Genomic DNA, 21481 nt, shown 5'->3' with positions numbered 1-21481 from the left:
GCTGTCGTGCCATGAATTAAAGTGTGCTTATCACTCCATCCTTCTTGCCAGGAATGCCATCTCCAACCACACTGAAGAAGTCGGAGAAGTCTGGTTTCAGCAGCCCCTCCCCTTCGCAGACCTCCTCCCTGGGAACGGCATTCACACAGCATCACCGACCTGTCATTACAGGACCCAGAGGTGAGCTGCTCCACGGGCTCCCTTGGTCGCGCTTAGATCATGGCCTTGAGAGCAAGGGTAGCAAAGTGAGAGACAAGGAGGCCTCTCCCAGAATGCTCCTAAGGGCAGTGAGTGTTCCAATTTCTCATCCTTGGGAACAGCTTTGGCACCAAAGCCTTGATCCCTACCTAAGGCCAAAAAGGGACCAAAACCTCTCATTACCGAAGGGATATTGCAGAGAGGTGGGAGGTAATTGGAACTGAACCAAAATCAAATCTGTCCTACAGGTTGTACAAAAGAAGTGTGTGTGTGGGTGTGTGTGTGGGTGTGTGTGTGGGTGTGTGGGGGGTGTGTGTGTAGGGGGGGTGGTTAGGTGAGTGTATGTTCCTGTAGTTAGTTACCTGTTTGCATGTAATAAGCTGTTTTTCATTCTCTCATCCCTGCTGATTCCCTTTCCTTGAAACCTGATTTCAATATGTGGCATTTTGCATTGAGATTGTTTGCATCACGGTGTTGACGAGCAGTCTTCACTCACTCCTTTTGAAGTGGTAGATAGTTTGTCTGGTTTTCATTGCAATGTTTTCATTATTTTTGTCCCGTGTGCTTTTAAGTTTATTATTAAAATGTGTCCACAAGAAATATGATTTGTATTTTGCATTAAAGACAAGCTTTAAACCTCAAGAGAATGTCAGCAAATCACTTAACTCGATCTTATTGCAAGATGAAAATATTTATTAGTTTGTTTATGAAACTCCCCACAGTAGGAGTATGAATAACTGTAACCACGTTTACTTTCTTCCATCAGATCATCATTTAGGTAGGTCTGTGATCTACCAGCTGGTGTTATAAAACAGCCTAGAAAGTTACGGTCTCTTGTCTACCTTAACATACACCTGGGGAAACTGATATTTCTTGCATTAATCTCAAAGTGAGACCCACAAATCTGAATCCCTTTATGAATACTCTGGGTGCATCTCAGGGAAGTATGGAAGTTGAGAGGGCCGGCCAGCGCACACGTGCAGAAATCACATTGAAGAAAACAAGTATTTGGACTATTTCGTGAAGCAATTACTATATTTACAATTATGAAAACGTACATGCTCCATCTTTAAACATGTGATCTTGATAGAATTTTCTCAAGATTTCTTATTATTTTCAATTGTGTGGTGTGCATGCGTGTGTGTGTATGTGTGTGTGTGTGTGTGTGTGTGTGTGTGTGTGTGTTATAATTAGAAAGGCAACATACGTATTTTTTTCTGACTTGAAAACCTTGCATCTGAGTTGGATTATACAGTCCCAAAATGAGTCTGTTTAAATGGGGGTAGTATTATGATATTATCCTCATAGTCATTAAGCATCTCAACTGTGGTGGAAAATAAAAGATATGAAGTCCTTTTAGTCAGAAGATTTTTGGTCTCATGGAGATAAGGCATGTGATGTTTCTTATCTTTTTTATGGTCATTCTAAATGCTAAATGAATGTTAAAAGTAGAAATTTCTGCAGGAACTCAGAGGAGAGGACTATGGAGTTTCATTCATTCATTCAACAACAGTTCCCTGAGTGCCTGTCATGGGAGTTCAGTGGTTCCTGTCCTCATAAAGCATACAGTCTAGGGCAGAGAGAGATACAAGGAAATAAGCATTCAGAAGATAATGTGGAACGTGCTATTACCGCTTTTTACCTAATAAAGAGATTTCAAAATATAGATAGCATTGAAGACAAATCTTAAAAAGTTGCTTATGTGAATGGAAGGCATTCCAAGCAGAGGAAAGATTCATGGTGTAGCAAAGTAATAAGGATCGGGAAGAATAATATGGCAGCAATCAGGATAGCTGGGTAAGGTGCCTCTTTCCCTTTCCACTTATCTTGTGGATTTTTTAATGTCCTCACCAGTAAAATGGGCCAGTACTATTGTTGAAAGAACTTTTCCTCCCAGCCGCCTATGCTTATGCAGAAACACGATAAGACAGTATTTGTAGAGACTCTTTGAGGGCATAAAGCGATGTGCATATATTATCATTTATTCAGTAAATATTGAGTGCCTTCTATGTGTCTTGCCTTAAAGCTGTAGTTCTACAATTATTAAAACAATTCTACTGTTTATCTGTGAGTGCCAAGATTGGGAGCTTCTTCATGCTACATACTTAAACATATTTGCTGAAACAGCCCATGCTGGGTTGAACCAGAGTGGACCTCCCTAGCCTTCAGAACAATGAGCTTTGATCTTATATTCATAGCGTGAACAGTGTTTATGAGGAAAAGAGACACCTAGTTTAAGAATTATGAAATACCAAAGATTCTTTGTTTTCACCAGAATTCAAGATGGTTCCCAGTATCCTCGGTTCTCCTTTCTGGAAAATCTACTCAGGTACCCATTCTTATTGCACCCTGCCCCCCCCCTTAGTGGTCTGGTAAAGGGAATTGGAATAACGTAGATGACACTCTTCAGTGGTGTTGTTGTGGCAAGAATCTGAGTGGAGATGGGCTAACACGAGACATTTGGGGGCTAAGATATTTTTTAGGGTTGGCATTGAGCGTCTGGCTGTCTGAGAAATATTTGCTGCAGGTGCCATATTGTCCTTTATTCTTCTCTGAACCAGTTGGAAAGCTAATGCTTGGAATGAGATCACAGGATTAAAAGTTGATATTTTAGGAAGATGAGGCCAAACTGAAAGAGAGAGTCTGACCGAACGAGCCAGCGTGGAATAAATGTGACGTGTACATAAAGGAGACTTCAACCTCACATGTTCCTTTTATTGTAAAGAGTTGCCATAACCCAAATCAGTAAATCATTATAGAGAATCCAGACAGACAGTAGAACTTCAAAGGGCCTGGAAGAAGAGAAAGGGTCCTAGAGCACAGGGATGGGGGAAGGGGGTGGGGTTGTTTACTGCACCCTTGCTCAGAATCACGTGGTGTATTCACCTCTGGGTAGGACTCAGATTGCAAGGATTCTGCTGCCTTCTTTAAAACTTTCTTAAAATACCTTGACTAGACAAACCCCAGTTCATAAACAATAACTGTATGACATATCTCAGTGCTCAGGCCAGAGGTGATATTTTAACAGAGCAACAGCAAAGCAAGGTCACCGTGCTTAAAAAACAGTGGCCCTATTTTTGACTACAGATATAAGCCACATTTGGAAATTTGGTGGCCAGTTGTTACCAAGGAAACCTCTCTTTGAAAGTTCAAAGCAAGTGCAGAAAAATAGGGCCTTGAGGGAGGCAGCATTGTATAGTGGGTAAGCATAAAGGCGTGGGGGTCAAACGGACCAGTGTCTGAATCCTGTCTCCACCACTTTTACCAACCGTGTCAACCTGGTACAGTGCTTTACTTCTCTGAGTCATAGGTTCCTCCTCTATAAATTGGAGATCGTAATCTCTGCCTCAAGAGAATCATGTTGTCTCGGGAGCAAATGAAATCATGTGTTTGCAGTTGTTTGCCCAGTACCTGGAAATAGAGCGTGTACTCAAGTCATACAAACAGTTCAATCACCCATTTTCACCCAGGCTTTGAAAATTTTCATGTCGTGCCTCTTGCTTTCACCTATCAACATTTTGCCCATCCCAAGACCGGTGCAAGTACAATTTTTACATGCAAACCCTTAGCTCCACGCAGGCTGCCATCCCCCCCACGCTCTGTGAAGTCCCATAGCCTTTCATGTCTACAGATTTCCTCCACTGGTGCCTTGCTTTGTTATTAATGTACATGCCTTGTCGTTCTCGTAGAATGAAACCTTTGAAAGGGAGGATCTATAACTTACACTTTTTATTGCCTTCATTGTGTCTCATGCAATGGATATTATGCTCAAATACTGGTTGAATAAATAAAAAGTATCAGATTGCACATAAATGTACACAAAAGACATCATCCCCTCCCCCACACTGACAAGATCCCATTGCTTCACAAGAACTAAGGGTGATAAATGGCTAATAGTTTATGCAGGGCTTCTTTATAAGGAATGTCCACGGGGGCACCTGGGTGGCTCCGTCGGTTAAGCATCCGACTTCATCTGAAGTCATGATCTCGAGGTTTGTTAGTTCGAGCCCCGCATCGGGCTCTGTGCTAACAGCTCAGAGCCTGGAGCCTGCCTCAGATTCTGTGTCTCCCCATCTCTCAGTCCCTCCCCTGCTCATGCTCTGTGTCTATCAATAATAAATGTTTAAAAAAATTAAAAATATGTATATAAGGAATGTCCACGATGGGGAAGAAAACCTTTATAAGATTATATGAGTAAAACTTTGACATGGAAACTATGGTTTTTTGTATTTTATGCTAGTCTAATCACTTCCCTATGTACATCATGAAGGTAGAAATATGTGTGTGTGTGTTTGTTTGTTTTTTTAAACAAATCCCCTCTCTAATATTGGCTTTCTTTGTGGCTTTGATAAATCATTTAACCTTGTGGTCTCAGTTTGGCCATCTGTATCATGGGAAGAATACTTGGCCACCTATGTAGTTAAAATTAGGTAAAGGGGTTAAAGCATTTTGGAATACCCTGGGGAGTGGAGAAGACATTAAGTTTCCATAAAAGCATCTACATGTCATTGTATATTATTACAATTATTGTGTACTTTAAGCTGAATGATTGGGCTTTCAAAAACTTTCTTTTGCCAGCACTCAAAATTTCAGCCATAACAAAGTATTTAATCACGACAGTTTGATTTATGATAATCGAAAAAAAACCTTTGCTTTTTAAACAAGTCTTCCCTTTGCTTTTTAAACAGTTGTAAATTTGCCCTTTAAATTTGGAGCAGTAATATTTTAGAGTTCCTTGAAAGTTTCTCTTTAGGTGTCTGCCTAAAATCTTTGCTATTTTCAAAAACAAGCTAATGAACGATACTTAATTTAAGTATTTCATTTAATTGAATGCTTTACACTAAGTAAAACAGCTCTGTGCTCTAGGGAATTTAGAAATGGGGAGGGGCAGGCACTGTCCACATCTCAAGGCAGAGGTTGAAAGTAATTAGCGAGTAAGCACTTACGGAGCTTCCCCTAGAACCACAGACTTTCAGAAGAGTGCCCTGGAAATCTGGTCTAATTCATTTCCTGTATCAGCTAAGAATGCGTTTGACTGCAAGTAACAGAAAATCTCACCAAACAGGTCATATTTTTTCTCATATAAAAACAAGTATGTGACTCAGGACCGTTCGAGTCCAAGGATTGAGATTTCTTCTTTTAGCCTTGCTGTAGTCAGTTGTGTCCATCCTCATGCTGTGACCTCATGGTCACAATGTGGCCACTGCACTCCTGCTTTACACTAGCATTCCAAGCAGAAAGAAAAGCCAGCTCATTCTGCTACCTTTTGTAGAATGTTAGGCTGCATGGCCAGAACTATGTATTCCACAAGATCACCTCTAGCTGCAAGGGAGGCTGGGAAATATATATATATATTTTTAAGCTGAACATGTTGCCACTCTGTATAAAAGGGGGCTTTATAAGTAGCTAAGTAGCGGAGAACTCTGCTGGTTAGCAGTTAGTAACTATTCCACATTACTCTTGCAGATGAGAGAGATCTCAGCCAAGAATAGAAATCAAGTCTCCAACTCAGTGCCTTTACCACTGTATCTGTAGGTGCTACCTTTTTCTACCCACTGGGAGAAATAAACTGCATTTATTTAAACAATTAATTTGTTTTCACATTTTTTATTAGTAAGACATACATAGCCATTTAGATCTTTTGATAAGCATGACATAACCCATGTTATCACACTGAGTTTTTTAATAACAGCCATAAACATATCATGTGACCTTTTTTTATTAGCCCACAAATCCTTGCTACTGGTAATGTAGGATTTCTGTTAGATGCAAATCACTTCAAAAAACAATTTTTGAGGTCAGTGTGACTTTTTTTGTTGTTGTTTTAACAGTAACAAGCAACTTTATTAGATTTTTTTTTTTTTTTTTTTTTTTTTTTTTTTTGCCAAGCATACATTTACTGTTTAAAAAAAAAAGGAGTGGTCAAGTTGAAGAAGTTCAAAATCTAGAGACCATATCTGATTTCATTAGAGGTGTCTTAGGGTATCTCAACTTGAGCACTTGAGGTAAGCTGAGTCACTCAGGCATACCTCTTCAGCTCATGCCTGAAGGTGTGCTAATTCCTATGAAAACGTGAGGACTGCACGAAATCCTCTTCAACTGTGCCATCTTGCAGCATAGACGCAAAAGAGATACTTCAGACATTGTCCTCATCTGGAGAAACATTTACAAGTAGCCCTCTCAAGCGTCTGGCCCTGTTTCACTCCATCGTATTCCCTGACTAGCTCTACAGTGTGACTTTTTCAGTATTAAAATCGACTTGCAGACTCCCATTACTGTCTGGGGACCCATTAATTTTTTTCCACAAATATTTATCAAGCACTTAACAGTGTGTACAAGGGGCTCTACCAGTGCTGAATAGAGTGAACACGAGCAGCTTGGACTCTGGCTGGAGAGTGCTGACCTCTCGGTGGATGACGGGACAAGAAAGCGAGCAGTTGTATTACTGTGACAAGGGAAGCACAGGTGTTGTTGGGGACAAGGGCATCCTGACAGAGACCTCTGTGGCATTTGGCACTGCGAGAGTCCAAACAGGCATAAGACTTAGCCCCTGTTCTCCAGCAGGGTACCTTCTAATTGCAAACACACCAAACAAAGCAACAGCAAACAAGTCATGCTTTTATACAACTAAGTACTGAGGAATTAAAGACATACACGATGTGAGCATGAGACTAAACTGCCCACTTCTTTAGGAGTCAAAAAACATATACAATGAAGGCAGTTTAGAAGTAAAATTGTCCTGGGGTGCCTGAGTGTCTCAGTTGGTTAAATGCCTGACTTCGGCTCAGATCATGACCTCACGGTTTGTGGGTTCGAGCCCCACGTCGGGCTCTCTGCTGTCGGCACAGAGCCTCTTGGTATCCTCTGTCCCCCTCTCCCTCTGCTTCTCCCCTACTTGTGCACTCTCTTGCTCTCTCTCTCCCTCTCAAAATAAATAAACATTTAAAAAATTGCCCTAGTACCAAAAATATACATAAGATGTGCTAAAACAATAGCCATATAAACCAAAGATTTATCATGCGGCTTTCAAAGAGTCATGCCAGTTTCGGTTTGGAGAGGTAGGCAGAAGCATATATGCTCTATAAACCTCTCTAAGTCCATGATCCTCATGATTCAAGCAGGGATCCTGCTCTCAGTGATGAAATATCTGAGGGTCTGCAGTTAACAATATCTCCCAGTGTGGCCAAGAAAAACATACTGCAGAGAATTATGAGAATTCAGATCACCTTCCAGGAAGCTGAGGTCACCAGGAAAGGTTGGAGGAGTGTAGATCCATAGACAATAATAGAGGAGGAAGGAAGGAGAGGTAAAATATGAAGGCAACACTTATCACTAGATGGCAGGGCCCATTAGAGCAGGAACTATGGCTTTATTCTTCCTATCTGTGTCCCTCAGCCTCATGCCTGGCGTAAGGAAGACACTCAACAAATATTTGTTGAATAAATGAGTGATTGCATGGATTTGATTGAAGGCACACAGAAAGTTTGGGAATAACAGGGAGTCCTTTCCATCCCCCATGTGTAATAATAATAGAATATTCAAGAGCATGTATTTGGTAGCATTTAGGGAGATGCATTGCGTAGTGAATAAATGCTCAATATATATTTGCTTTGTCTTCATGCAGAGCTTCTACTTGATGAGCATTAAGAGGAATACTGAGCTCAAAATGATTATCTGCTGTAAGGTTACAGTTTCTCTTTGTTCAAGTAAAGGACCCACAAGAAGACATACCCCCTTTATCACCACCATAACTGTGGGACCTATCCCTTGGCATAGCCCCCTCCCCGCCGCCCAGTACCTAAGTGGTCTGAAAACTTCTTTGCCTCTTAGGAAAGCTTTTAACTTAGTTGTAGAACGGTGCTCCTTTCAAAGGAGCTGAATCTAATTTGCCTCTCCTGGTTTAGTGCAATTGAATCATCTCAGGGAAACGAGAAGCAATTAAGTACCTGTTGCTAACAAGGTGCTGAAATAATCTGCCAACAGATGCAAGGTGTTTATTTATTAGTGGAGTATGCCATTTGAGAAGACATTACATTGTCACTGTACAATAGGAATTGCCAGAATTGATTTTCCAATGGAGGCATCATGGACCTAAGAACACTACCTCTGAAGTGCACTGAAAGACAAGTAAGAGGGCTTGTGAACACTGGTCAAGGTTAAGCTCAAGTGCTGGTGTCCAGCCCAGTGAGAAACACTGCCGGTGGGATTTGAAGGATCTGGAAGGTAAGGGGGAAAAGCAGCTTTTTAGCGAAGGCCCTTTAAGTCCCAGTTCAGGAAATTATTAAATTCATTAGCCAGATACTTACAACCAGCTATGACTGCCCAGCCAAAGGAAAAAACAGTGCCAGCAAATGTTTTAAAACTACAACTAAACAAAAGTCAGGAAGCGTGTAATTAAAACTGTACCTTTATTGTATTGTAAAGAGTTTCACTATGACATGGAAAATATTTAAAGGAGAAGGCTGTTTAGCTAATTTGTCTGCAAGTGAACTGCTTAGTGGAAAACTATCCTAAATTAACTGTAAGGCCACCCACCGAGCGAACCTCATAAAAGGCCATGGCTGCTCAGCTTGGTTCTGTGTCGCCATTCAATAATTACTAGATAAATGCATAACTAAAAGCTCTATTACACTAATAATTTGTACCGAGATAGATGTGTGGGACACCCTGCTGGGTTAATTTGTCATCCCGGCAGCAAACTTCTAAAGAGAGCTCTTCTGTAGGGGAATCCTGCTAATATGTGGTCCCAAGGAGGACAGGTTACAGCAGAAAGACCAGTTGACTCCTTAATCTCTTAAAGAGGCAAAAGGCCCCCAGGTGGAGTGCCAGAGAGAAAAGTAGGGTGATTAACCACGTGGGCCTAGATTTAAACTCATCGTGAAGCTGCCCTCCCCTGGGATTGTTTGCCCCTTTCTCTCCACCTGTCTCCATCGCTCTCTCCGTCTCTCCCTCCCTCTCTACCTCCCCCCACCCGCACCCCCACCATAGACCCACATGTGCACACGTGATAAAGGCAGTGGTTCTGAGCAAGGTTGCTTTGAAATCCTCTCATTGATAAGACTTCCTGGTATCGCTTGAACTATAAATCACATAATCCGCTGAATCCCTATCAGTTCTTTCTTCTTGGTGTAGCTTAATGTAATGTTGATTCCATGTTTTGGACTCCTTTATTTTCCTTCTTTTCGGAGTAGAGTAACAAAGTCAACATTGGACTCGTATCTCCTCTTTATGTGGAATGTTTTCTTCTGTCACACACACACCCACGCACACACGCACACACGCACACAATTGCTGTTTTAAATATGAAGCTCACATTGAAGCTTCCGTGCACAGTTTTCAACCTCCCCTATTGACAGAACCATAAATCATGTTAAAGTTAAGTGAATTACTGTAGCATGGAACTGTGGCTTTAACAATGTTTATGTAGTATCAGCTTATCATCCATGTAGGCAAAGGGGGGTGAGCACTGATATTTGAAATGGGAATGTACGGCCCTATTAATGTGGTTGCAGTATCACAGAGATCACCTATTTCATGCTGCACCCTTTGTAGTGTTGAAATTAGTGTACTTAATCACGCGTATAGAATGGTTTTTAAAACGTATATTTCCACAGTAAATTTACATTTGACATGTGCCATTTCTTCATATTAAATGGCGGTTGCCTTCCCCGCCCCCCCCCCCATCAAACGCTTCCTTTTTCTTATGTGCAAAACACCCGTGAGCAACATCAGAGTTGCCAGGTTGCAATACAATAATAAGGGACCCGAGAACAAACACTGCTGAAAGGAAATAAACCGGTTGACCTCCAAAAAATAATTCAAATGGGAGCAGCGGAGTGCAGTGAAAAGTGCATGGGCCGTAGAGTCGGCCAGAATAGAATTCGGATCCTGGCTGGCCACTTGGGATCCGCGTGTGCTTGAACTAGTCACCTGTCTTCTGCCTGCCTTTTGTTTTCCCACCCGTACAGAACTTTAAAGCATGAGGAGGAGGAGGAGGAAGTGAAATGACATATGGAAAGTGCTGGGTACTGTCACAAGGATGTCACGAAATGTTCACCACCTCTGGGATGTCTTTTATCCCCACTTTGAATGTGGTTCTCTTGAGAGGGTCCTTACTTCCTTCATTCCCCACTCCTCCTCCCAGTTGTCTTCTACCTGCTCTCATGGGTCCTCCCCGGGAGGAGCCTCATGTGCCCAGACCAGAAGATGTGGTCCCAGGGAAGTGCACCAGCCTGGTTACCCCGTCACACTGGGAGAATAGGGGAATCTCCCCAGTGGGGCAATAAATAGCTCCCTCCCGGGATGGGTAGCCCTTCAGCCATGGTAGAGACTTCACTTTGGCATGTCTTCATTCAGGCGTGGCTCTTGCTAAAGTTAAGCACCGTTTTTGTTCGCAAGAGTCTGTTGTTGATAGGAATCAACTCAGCATATAATTATTGAGCACTTCCCATCCACCAAGCAGTGTGCTAGGCCCTGATGAGCAAACCAGACAAGTCCTGTGCCTGCAGTCTAATAAAACAGACAGATATGAAACAGATTACTGTTAGTGTGATGAGATTAATGAGAGGGGAATTCAAGAAAGCGATAATATAACACAGGTATGTGAAGTATTTGTGGGGGTCCCTTCTATTGGCATGCAATATGAATTTAGAAAACCTTGGCATCCCTGAGGGATATCTCCAGATCTTCCCAAATCCAAGTTCCTGAACACCATGAAAAGTTGCAGAATTACTGCATACCCTGTAATGAATGGCTTTGAAGATATGTTAATACAGACTCTTTCACGTGAAATATTCTTGTCAGTGAGAGAAACTTCCTTAACCATCCAACTTCCTTAACCATCCCTCTACTGCTCTGAAAGAAAATTACGGACTGGTGGTGCCTGTAACCAAAAAGTCTAGGGGTTTTTGGCTTCAGGTAGAGCTGGATCCAGAAGCTCAGGTGATACCTTCAGAAATCTGTATGTTGTTCTCTCCCCTCAGCTCTGCTGTCTTCTGTGTGAACTTCATTCTTAGGCTGAATCTCTTCGGACTGTGGCATTAATGATGTGAGCAGCTCCAGGCTTAATTCTCACCAATTTAACAATCCCAAGGGAAAGAGAACAGCCTTTTCACAATAGATCTAGGAAAGGTTCTACTCCTGGATGCTTATGGCTCTGATTGTCCCGGTTTGGGTCATTTGCTTGGGTCACTTTTGGAACAATCCTTATGTTTAAAAGATAAAGGAGTTTCTTATTGGCGTAGCCTGAGTTGCACGCTTACCTGTGGAGCCAGGGGGTAGGGTTAAGGCCACTCTAAATACATAGACTGAGGCTGAGGGAAGGATAGGTATCCCCTCCCCCCAAATAAAAACCATAAGAGCTCCGTTTCCAGACTTTCTCACCAGCCAAAGTGACTTACTCCTGCAGTTAGGACTTGCAGAGCGCAGGTAAGGTCAGGTCCTAGAAAGTGACTATTAGCCCATGCCATGAAACTCCGGGTCCATGAAAACAGTTGAAAACAGTTCAACTCTTGATTCCCAGTTATCTCATGTTGCCACATTGCATTGTATGATCCTGATTATTTCTCACGTATCCTAATTTATTCTAAAAAAAAAAAAAAAAAAAAAATTCTAAGAAGAATGAATAACCCACAGTCTAATACACTATCTAGCACAGAGCTGATTCTCAACACATACTTTTTTTTTAATTTTTTTTTAACATTTATTTATTTTTGAGACAGAGGGAGACACAGAATGAACAGGGGAGGGGCAGAGAGAGAGGGAGACACAGAATCTGAAACAGGCTCCAGGCTCTGAGCTGTCAGCACAGAGCCCGACGCGGGGCTCGAACTCACAGACCGTGAGATCATGACCTGAGCCGAAGTTGGATGCTTAACCAACCAAGCCACCCAGGCACCCCTCAACACATACTTTTTAAGTGAGTGAGCCCCACTATGTACTAGAATTAATTCTAGTCTCAGATCTTTTCTTCTTGCTATTTTATCCAATTTATAGATAAAGAAAGGTGGGCTCAGAAATGTTCAGTAATTTTCCCCAGATTAGGAAAGGGAGTGGTGATTTCAAGCCCAGGGTGGTTGAGCTGTAAAACCCACACATGCCATACAGTTTCCATCTTGCAGTAAAAGAAGCCAGGAGGCTGACACAGAGCTGGTTGGTATCCAACCAGGGATCAAAACGTGAACCCCTGACTTCAGACACCGGACTGACCCTTCTCACACTTCCTCCCTGTGTGTGTGCAGTCTACCACAGTAGGAATAAACCCTTCAGTCCTCCGGGGTGTATTCAGGAAGATACTTGGCATTCAGGAGGACACTTTGAAAGTAACATATCTCTCAGAAATAGGGGCTTAAACTCCGATGTAAACCTGACAATTTGGTGAGGGAGATGCCGCAAATCAGCCCACACTTTTGTGTTTATCATGGTTTTGTTGTTGTTTATTTGCTTGTTTTTTTGCCTTTTTTCCCCCCCCCCATGTCGGCAGACCACCCAGGCCCCATCCCTTGGTAATCCTCCAAGAGGCTGGAGCACCCCTGCAGATTTTACTTGGGAAATTCCCCTTTGCAAGACTGCAGTTTGTAATTCCAGTGCATGTCCAGCCAATTGTTAGAGGACTCCCTGCCTATTTCCATTAACCTCTATGCTTGTCCATTCCATGGGGTTGCTTTTTTCTCCAGTGTTTTGCCATGTTTCTTATTCCTCATCTTTCATTTTGTAGGATTGCTTACATATTATGTAGAAGCTCACATTCCTGGGGCACCTGGGTGGCTCAGTCAGTTGAGCCTCCGACTTCAGCTCAGGTCATGATCTCGCAGTTCATGAGTTCGAGCCCCGCGTCAGGCTCTGTGCTGATGGCTCAGAGCCCGGAGCCTGCTTTGAATTCTGTGTCTCCCTCTTTCTCTGACCCTTCCCTGCTCATGCTCTGTCTTTCTCTGTCTCTCAAAGATGAATAAACGTTAAAAAAAAAATTTTTTTTTTTTTTTTTTTAAAAAGCTCACGTTCCCTTCATGGAATAGGATTCTTTTCAACTCTGCTCACTCAACAGTCCCTCTTCATATTTCCAGTAATCATCACTGTTGTGTGGTGTTTGAACGCATCTCACCTTAGCCATCATGGCAGCCTAGGCAAATAGTGCACAAATATCACGTGTTAGAGAGAAGGTGGTCAGGATCCAAAGGCTGGGGCGCTATCATACAGAGCTTGAACAAACACACTCAGAGGTCTTAAAGCTCTAAATATTACAGCCTTCCCAAAGTCAGGGTGTCTTAGAGACTGAGTCCAGAAATACTCTATACCTTGATATCTCAGAAACATTTGAAAAATAATTTCTTTCAAAGGGCATGTGCTCCCTTGTTTCAGATGTTTTAGATTTCAGTGTTCTCACTAGGGACCAGTTGTACTCAGTATTTGTGTGTAATTCCAGAGACGATATTCCACTGGAATGTAAAGCTAGGTGAGCCTCAGCAATTGGGTTCAAACTCTTCATTTTGCAGAGGAGAGAACTGGAAGAGAAAGAAGTTGCCTATATTTATAAAAAAAATTTAATTTTAATGTTTCATTTATTTTTGAGAGAGAGACAGAGAGAGAGAGCATGAGCAGGGAAGGGGCAGAGAGAGGAGACACAGAATACAAAGCAGGCTCCAGACTCTGAGCTGTTAGCACAGAACCCGATGAGGGGCTTGAACCCACAAACTGCGAGATCATGACCTAAGCTGACATCAGATGCTTAACTGACTGAGCCACCCCCAAGCACCCAGAAGTTGCCTATATTCATAAGCCAAGTAGTGGCAGAAACAAAACTAAAAGTCCCTTAATCTAGTTAGAAAATTTTCAAAAATAATAATAATAATAAATTTTTCTTAAAAGTACTCTAGATCTTCTTTAAAAACTTTTTTTTTTAGATTTAACATGTATTAGATCTCCAATAAACAATTCCCCAAAACCGACATGGTGGCCCTTTCAAGGGAATGATAGAAATTTCTATTGTATTCGGGTTTGGGAAGGCCAGGAGGAAGACATGGGTAGACTCTGGTTAGCTCTGAAGTGTGCTTGGATAGCAGGGGTCTACATGGTAAAGGGGAGTTCAGTATGGACACTCATGGATTGTAGGTGTAAATGAAAAATAGAGTCTAGAGGGAGATAGCCCCATGGTTGTAAGTTTCTAGGGTAAGTGTCGAAAGTTTGAGATCTAAGCAAAGGTACAGGTTCAAAGTATATTTGGTCAAAAAGAGTCTTCATAGGTCATTGTATCTATGATATCTATGACCATTAGACCAAAGTTGTTGCTACTGTTGTTTTGTTTTGCATTTTGTCATCTAGAGATTTCTTTTCAAGATGCTTATGTCATGTCCACCCTGATAGTACATACTCTTTCATCAATATTTATGTATTTATTTGTCCAAGAGACAGGTAAACAGAAGGTACCTCTTATTCTTACTTTTCTTTCCCCCTTGTGTATTCTGTGATCCAAACAGGTCTTAGAAAATGGGAACAAATTTCAATTTATTCATCTCCCATCCTCATCTCCATCCCTATGATAGTATAACCAATAAAAGAAGCTATTGATTGATCACTTACCCACATGGTCAAGAACTACACCATGTGCCTTATATACTTTGTCTCATTTGATCCCAACAACAAATCTATTATTAGCCCCATTATACAGATGACAATACTGAGTCATAGAGAAGCTCAGAAACTTAAGGCATAACTGGTTTAAGTGGAAGATCTAGAATTTGAATCTATACCTATCTGACTCTAAAGCCCATGGTCCTCATATTATACCTTTCCTTTTTTTTTTTTTTTTTTACTCATATGTTTAACTTGAAATTATACACACACAGGTGTGGGAAACTAGCACAGACCAAAGCAGGTTAAATAATGGTGAAGAGAGATAGCAAAGAGCTACAGTGGGGGATGGGAGGAGTGGGTATAGGTGGTCAAAAGGTACAAGCTCCCAGCATAGAAAAGAAGAGTGGCGATGGGTAGTTAGTAGAAATACAGAAGGCAAGCTGATTACTTTGAAAGCTTCCGAAAGGTGAGGCTTCAGCAGAAAGGCTGATCAGGACAAGAACAGGGTTTGATGGGGAAGAGATGAAAGTGATTGTCAGGTGCTCAACCCATGAGCAGAGCATGGCAAATGTTTGGAGAGTGAACAGGAATTATGTGGGTCTACACCAGGGGCCAGCAAACTGGGGCCCACAAGTTAAATCGAGTCTTCGGCCTGTTTTTGAAAATAAAAATGTAATTGGCACAGAGCCACACTCATCTGTTTATGTAATATCTGTGGCCGCTTTGGAAGCATAGCTGCCGAATTGAGTAATTGCAACAGAGACCATGCAGCCTACGAGGCCTAACCCCTTCACTCTCTGGCCTTTACAAAAAACGTTTGCCCACCCCTGGCCAAGGTTATCAGCCAGGGCCTCAGAGCAAGAAGAGTCTTTAAGTAGGTAAAATTGATCTAAATAAAAATTTTAAAAGAACTTCGCCTGTTCCCCCCGCCCCCCTTTCTGTCTGCTTTTGCAGAAGACGTTAGAATTCAGTCTCCAACCTGAAGATCCCCTTAATTAAAATGGAACAGAATACACCAGTCATCTTAGAAATGTAGCATAGAATCAAGTTTACTCTGGTAGCAGCAATATAAAAATACTGGTGCTTTCCCCCATCATCATGCAAGGTCATGTTTCTCTCATATGACACCCAGGTCTTTCACATGCATCTCGGCGATGTTAAAGGTATGTACTGTGTGTTTTGAAAACCTTGGCTTGCCTCAACTTAAAGGTTTATGATTTAGAAAAGGCTCCACCTCCTAATGGTTTAAAAACCATTGCTAATTCCCCTTTCCTTGCATCTCCGTTAAAATAAATCCCATAACTCCAAACTCCTGGGCTTTCATAAGTGGCAGGTCTGATCATGCATGATTTATAAATTACAGCTATGGACCATTAAGATAGATTTCTCAGCTTTAGGGCAGGCTACAGTGGTGTTATACACTGTGGTTTTGAATTTCTGAGGAAGCCAAGTACATAGTAGTTGACAACCCAAATAATTCAAATTCCATTTGCCTTTGTGGAAGGCTTTTTTTTTTCTTTAATGCAGTATTTTTTTTTCTTCCACTTTCCTCTTTTAAAGTTCTGCCTTATTAAAACCTTTACTTCTTAAACATGAGTAGTCAGGAGTTCTTAATGCCACCCATTGCTTGATGGAAATGGGTATTTTTGTGTAAAGAACATCTTACTACTGAAGAGAGATGAGTGGCTTTTTCTGGTAATGGTGCTAACACAAACAGTTTGGACTCTCACCTGTTGCCACTGACTCAGTGTTGATTAATGGTAAGACTGTGAAGTTTTACAAATGCCAAGGCTTGGGAGTGATCATTCCTTCTGTGAGGGAAGAGGGCTGTGTGTAACACGGTCTTAAAAGCACACACCTGAAGGGGGATTAGGTTTTATTGTTTGTGCTGCTCTCTTGATAGCTTTTCTTTGGAGTCTCGAAAGCAAATGCTAACGTGAAAAGAATCCAAGTCCCTGTCCAATCTGTGAGAATCTGTGACAGTTTGTGGACGAGGAGTAAAGCAATTAATCCTATGTCAGGTTAAATACAAGAACATATTTCACCCATAAAATTTTGGTTGGAAGAAAAATGTGGGAAGGTTCTATGAGTTTGGGCAAAACTACTAAAAATGGTGAGGAGGGATTACTTTCTTCTCTTTTTTTTGTTTCCTCAAGATTTATAAAAGAATGAAATACAAGTTTCCAAACTTACCTGGCTATGCCTCCCTGACGTCATCTTATTTTGAGCTAGAATATGTGTCTATAAGGCCTTCCCGCTATGGAGGACTCATAGACCAAGAGTCACGTGGATCAAAAAGTCTCTCAACATACATAATAACCTAGTAATGACCTTGACCTTCTCTGTCTCCAGTTTTAAATCTGCTTTAAAGAAGAAAATATCTTGGGGCACCTGGGTGGCTCAGTCTGTTAGGCATCCGACTTCAGCTCAGGTCATGATCTCGCAGTTCGTGGATTCAAGCCCCACGTCGGGCTCTACACTGACAGCTCAGTGCCTGGAGCCTGCTTCGGATTCTGTGTCTCCCTCTCTCTCTGCCCCTCCCCTTCTCACGTTCTGTCTCTCTCTCAAAAATAAATAAACATTAAAAAAAAATAAAGGAGAAAGCATCTTTAACTTATATATATAGTGTCAAATTTTTAGCTTTTTCTCTTTCAAACTAAAACCAAGAAAATCTTTTAAAGAAGCGGGGTGAGGGGAGGGGAATGGAGTACAAACAAGTAAACCAACCTGTCTGACCTGCTTTCTCTTTTATAAGTATCTAGTAATATGATCATTTTGTAATAAATAACTGAGCTCTACACCCTTTGGAAAATTCTGGCTCCCTGTTTTTTTGAATTGTGGCTACTTTGTTCAGAATGTGTAGGCAGTGCTATTCTGGCCAAAGAAAACCTGATCAAATTTCCTTCCTTCTTACTCGTATTGTTTGTGAAAAGCCTAGCAGTTGTTTTACATAAGTCTGGCCTCTGGTTAAAGTTTAAACCGGTAGTGAGATCCACCCAGAGCAGGGTGTTTCTGACACTCTCTGCTGCTCCTGGCCTAGGGTACTAAGAGTATTAGACCCCAGAAGCAGCCAATTTTGTAGTGCCTTTTAATACACAAAATTGTATTAACATCAACATGGATACAGATGGATGCACTGCAATAAACTGTAACCACTTGAGAAAAGCCTTTATTGACTCTCAAGTAAATAATGCACATTTTAAAGGACCTAAATATGCATTTACATAATGTGCTATAATTTTTTATTGTGTCAACTACTCACACACACATACACACATACGTCCATAAGAGATGTTTTCCTCTGTCAAAAATCTGGACTTTTATCATTCTTTGTGCATTATGTTAGCACCACACCAGATTCATAATGGTAGTTTCTTTCTCTCTGTAGGATCCCTGACCGGAAGATCTCAATGTACCTTTAATGAATTTCACTGATTGGGCAATTGATTGGTTTAACCCCAATGACACTTTCTAAAATGATTTGAGACTACTTAGACATAAACATATAGGCACACTGAAAACATCTAATCCAAGAGAAAGGAGAGAAGACAAGAAATAGGAGAGAAGAAAATACGAATTTAGATGTTGCTGAAGGCTGAGCTTTAGAGAACGGAAGAGCAAGGGTCTCATCCAGTAAGAGTAATACTAGCAGTTTATCTAAAGAAATAGCATGTATTTAATAATATTTAACAGAACTGTGCGATGTCTATAACACAACTATTTTCTGTTTGAAGAAATTAAAGCTCAGGATCTTGAATGATTTATACCCAGTTTCACGGTGAACCAGAAGGTCCAAGGCATGAGAAAGTAAGGGTTGTGAAGGATAACCCTCTGAAATGCAGACTCAGCAATTGCCTAATTTGAAACTACAGGTTAAATGATTTCCTGGTGCTAATTAAGAATTAATTGGTCCTTATAAGTCAGTCATTGTAGAATTAATTTCATGTAGTACCATGTGTTCTTAGGTTTCTGTTCAACTCGGGGCCACAAGGGAAATTGTTTTAGGAAAATACAGTAAACTAAGATCTAAATTTAAGTTGCTAACGATGTTCTTTTACGTATTTAACAACAATAACAAAAAGGGCAGGGGTGTTTATTAACATTAACGGAGGGATCCCGAGATGAGTTGAATGATTCCCTCTGTCAAGTTTCTTTAAGTTTTATCCACCTGGTATTTACTCAAGTGATTTTTTGCCTTGGGCAGCATTCTCTGTTGGCCACTACAATTTCATAATTGAACAATCATTTATCACTTTCCTTCGAGCACCTGAAGCATTGCCGCTTTATCATTAAGGTCTGCTTCCCCGGGACTCTTGACAACAAAGTTCCCACTTTTGTGTTTGACGTGCTGCAGAAACCGAGCCTATCATTTTTTTGTGCTTACTACGTTCCCAGCCTTGTTTGGGAAATACTACATTCTGCCCCTGACTAGAAACTCTTTGGTCGGATGTGATGCTGGGTCACATCTTCTCGCTACCAGTAGAGACAACCATACCATATCAGATGGTATGGTTAGGTTAGACAAAACTCCTTTGGCTCTTTAAAGCACAATTGGCAAAGTAAGAGATGACCAGAGCCATTTAACGTTTTAGCCTGTGGGTGTAAGCTCAGAGGCAATAATGCATCACCAGATTTATCATTTATTTTGTGAATTCCTAAGTTTTACTAGTTTTTCTATAACCCCCCCTGGCTTTTTTTCCAGGTGGGGAAAAAACCAAAGTTTTAAGTCTATCTGTATGGTTCTTGGTTTCTGTACCACTCTTGTATGCAATCGCTGGTTGTACGTTCAACTAGTATTTATGGAGGGCCAGACACTGTTCTGGGGATCTGACAGTGAACAAGTAAATAGAAATAGCTATTTACTCAGATGGGAGAGACTGGAAGAAGAGCACGTATAACGGGTAGAAGATCACAAGAATTCTAGTTTCAATAGGCTATGTTCAAGATGCCCTCAGTTGCATGACTGAAGATCAAACTCCGTGTGCTGGCACCCTGCTGTATCCCATGCCCATAGTAGCAGCCCCATCAGTGTTTATGGGATACATTAAAGGTTGCATGAATGAAGGGTCCCCTCAGATCATCTGCAAGACGTGGATTAAGACACTCACTTCTACTCCAAACCCCCATTTGCACTCTTTGCAAGCTACAGATGCTATTCTGAACCCCCAAGTCCTTAGCCATTTCAATTATTACAAAGCACCCCAATACTAAAGATATCCCAGTAAAGAACAAAGAACCCATGGCCAGTGGTCAATGACGATGTATGATTTTTACAGTCTTCAGCCATGCTTATGGGGTAGTGGAAGAAAGTGTGGCCTGTCTTGCTTCGTTTGTTTCACACTTTTATGAGTCCCTCTCGGTATTAGGAAAATCTTATTCCCCAAACATTGGGGCATCCCTTTGTTTGGTCTTTGCAGGGACTCCCAGAGTTTGAAGACTTAAATTGCAAAGAGTAAGGCAGGATAAACACTCTCCCCCGCTTTTATTTTGGGGGCTGTTTCTCTGGCCCTCCCTGAGGAAAGCTGCTGCTTTGGCGTCACTTGGTTTGAGTATCTCCGACCCTCCCTGTGTGCTGCTCTTATTCTCCAGCAGATTTTATCAATCACCCTTCGAATTCAAGGGCAGAAGTTCTCTCAGGAACATTATCAAGCGGTTCACATAAGTTTTTTAATCTAATGTAATCTTCTTGTACAAATAAAATTTAGCAGGGCTCAAATAAAAAGGAGTAATAGTTGTCTGAGATCTTGTATCAATTTTTATGGGCAGAGGGCCCACAGTTCAGCAGGGGTCACTGCCCACTCAGCCTGTGGGTTCCCCTGTCTAACATTTATGCATTTCTGACTTTGGCTTTGAATTGGCCAAAAAAAAAAAAAAAAAAAAAAGAGAGAGAGAGAGAGAGGAAAGAAAAAGAAAAAAGAAAGAAAAAAAAAGGCTACGTGAACCTTCCATGTAAAGTGAGGCATCCAAATTACACAGGTTCATTAAGTGATCATTTACTACATACTTCAAAAAAATTTCATCCTGTATTAGTCCCTAGAAATTTCCTTGAAAGGGGTATAAGAGCTTTAACAATGAATTATTGTCTATGGGTTAGCTCAGCATGAAAGAGGATCCATATGTGCAAACTAGAATTTGTCATATGTAATGTCAGTTAAATCAGGTCTAATCTACCAAATACATTTTTTATTGCTTGCTTCATTAAAAAGGCTCTTAAGGTAATGAATAATCTTCAGCTTCACCAAGGATTATTAATGCCTTTATAACTCATGTCCACTGAAAATGGAAAGACAGCCTGAAACTCTACCCTAATCTAACCTCCATGTTTGTCTTAGAGCCTTGAGGAAGAAAATCTATCAGACGTACCCAGTGTTAAATTCAGCCACATGAGCAGTGGTAAGAGTTGGGTCAGGAAAGAAAGAAAAAGGAAGCTGGACCGGGCTTAGGAGCTGTTGCAGAGCGGGTCTGTCTCTTCGTGACTCTGACGCTTTCTTTTCCTACAGCAAGCCCGCATGCAACACCGTCGACTCTTCATTTTCCGACGTCGCCCATTATCCAACAGCCTGGACCTTACTTCTCTCACCCAGCCATCCGCTATCACCCTCAGGAGACGCTGAAAGAGTTTGTCCAACTTGTCTGCCCTGATGCTGGTCAGCAGGCTGGACAGGTGGGGTTCCTCAATGTAAGGAGACCTCCTTTTTTTTTCCAATTTCTTTAG

General features: G+C 41.4%; 1 protein-coding gene across 11 annotated transcripts in view; it reads left to right on the top strand.

Moving 5' to 3' along the window:
• NFIA (nuclear factor I A) overlaps nt 1-21481 on the top strand; it is a 571401-nt gene that overhangs the window by 490771 nt on the left and 59149 nt on the right. For 5 of the 11 annotated variants that reach the window (XM_053894628.1, XM_019449090.2, XM_019449087.2 and 2 more), the window contains exons 7-9: nt 52-180; nt 2474-2527; nt 21267-21445. In XM_053894628.1, the coding sequence (XP_053750603.1) occupies nt 52-180; nt 2474-2527; nt 21267-21445 (362 nt within the window). The remainder of the gene's footprint in view (nt 1-51; nt 181-2473; nt 2528-21266; nt 21446-21481) is intronic. The other 6 variants (XM_053894638.1, XM_019449088.2, XM_019449092.2 and 3 more) reach the window with 2 other exon arrangements.

The sequence above is a fragment of the Panthera pardus genome, unplaced genomic scaffold (assembly GCF_024362965.1).
Source record: "Panthera pardus isolate Hobbes unplaced genomic scaffold, ASM2436296v1 HiC_scaffold_11, whole genome shotgun sequence".
NCBI classification, from domain to species: Eukaryota; Metazoa; Chordata; class Mammalia; order Carnivora; family Felidae; genus Panthera; species Panthera pardus.
Note: the sequence above shows the minus strand (reverse complement) of the source record. Positions and strands in the feature narration are given on the sequence as shown.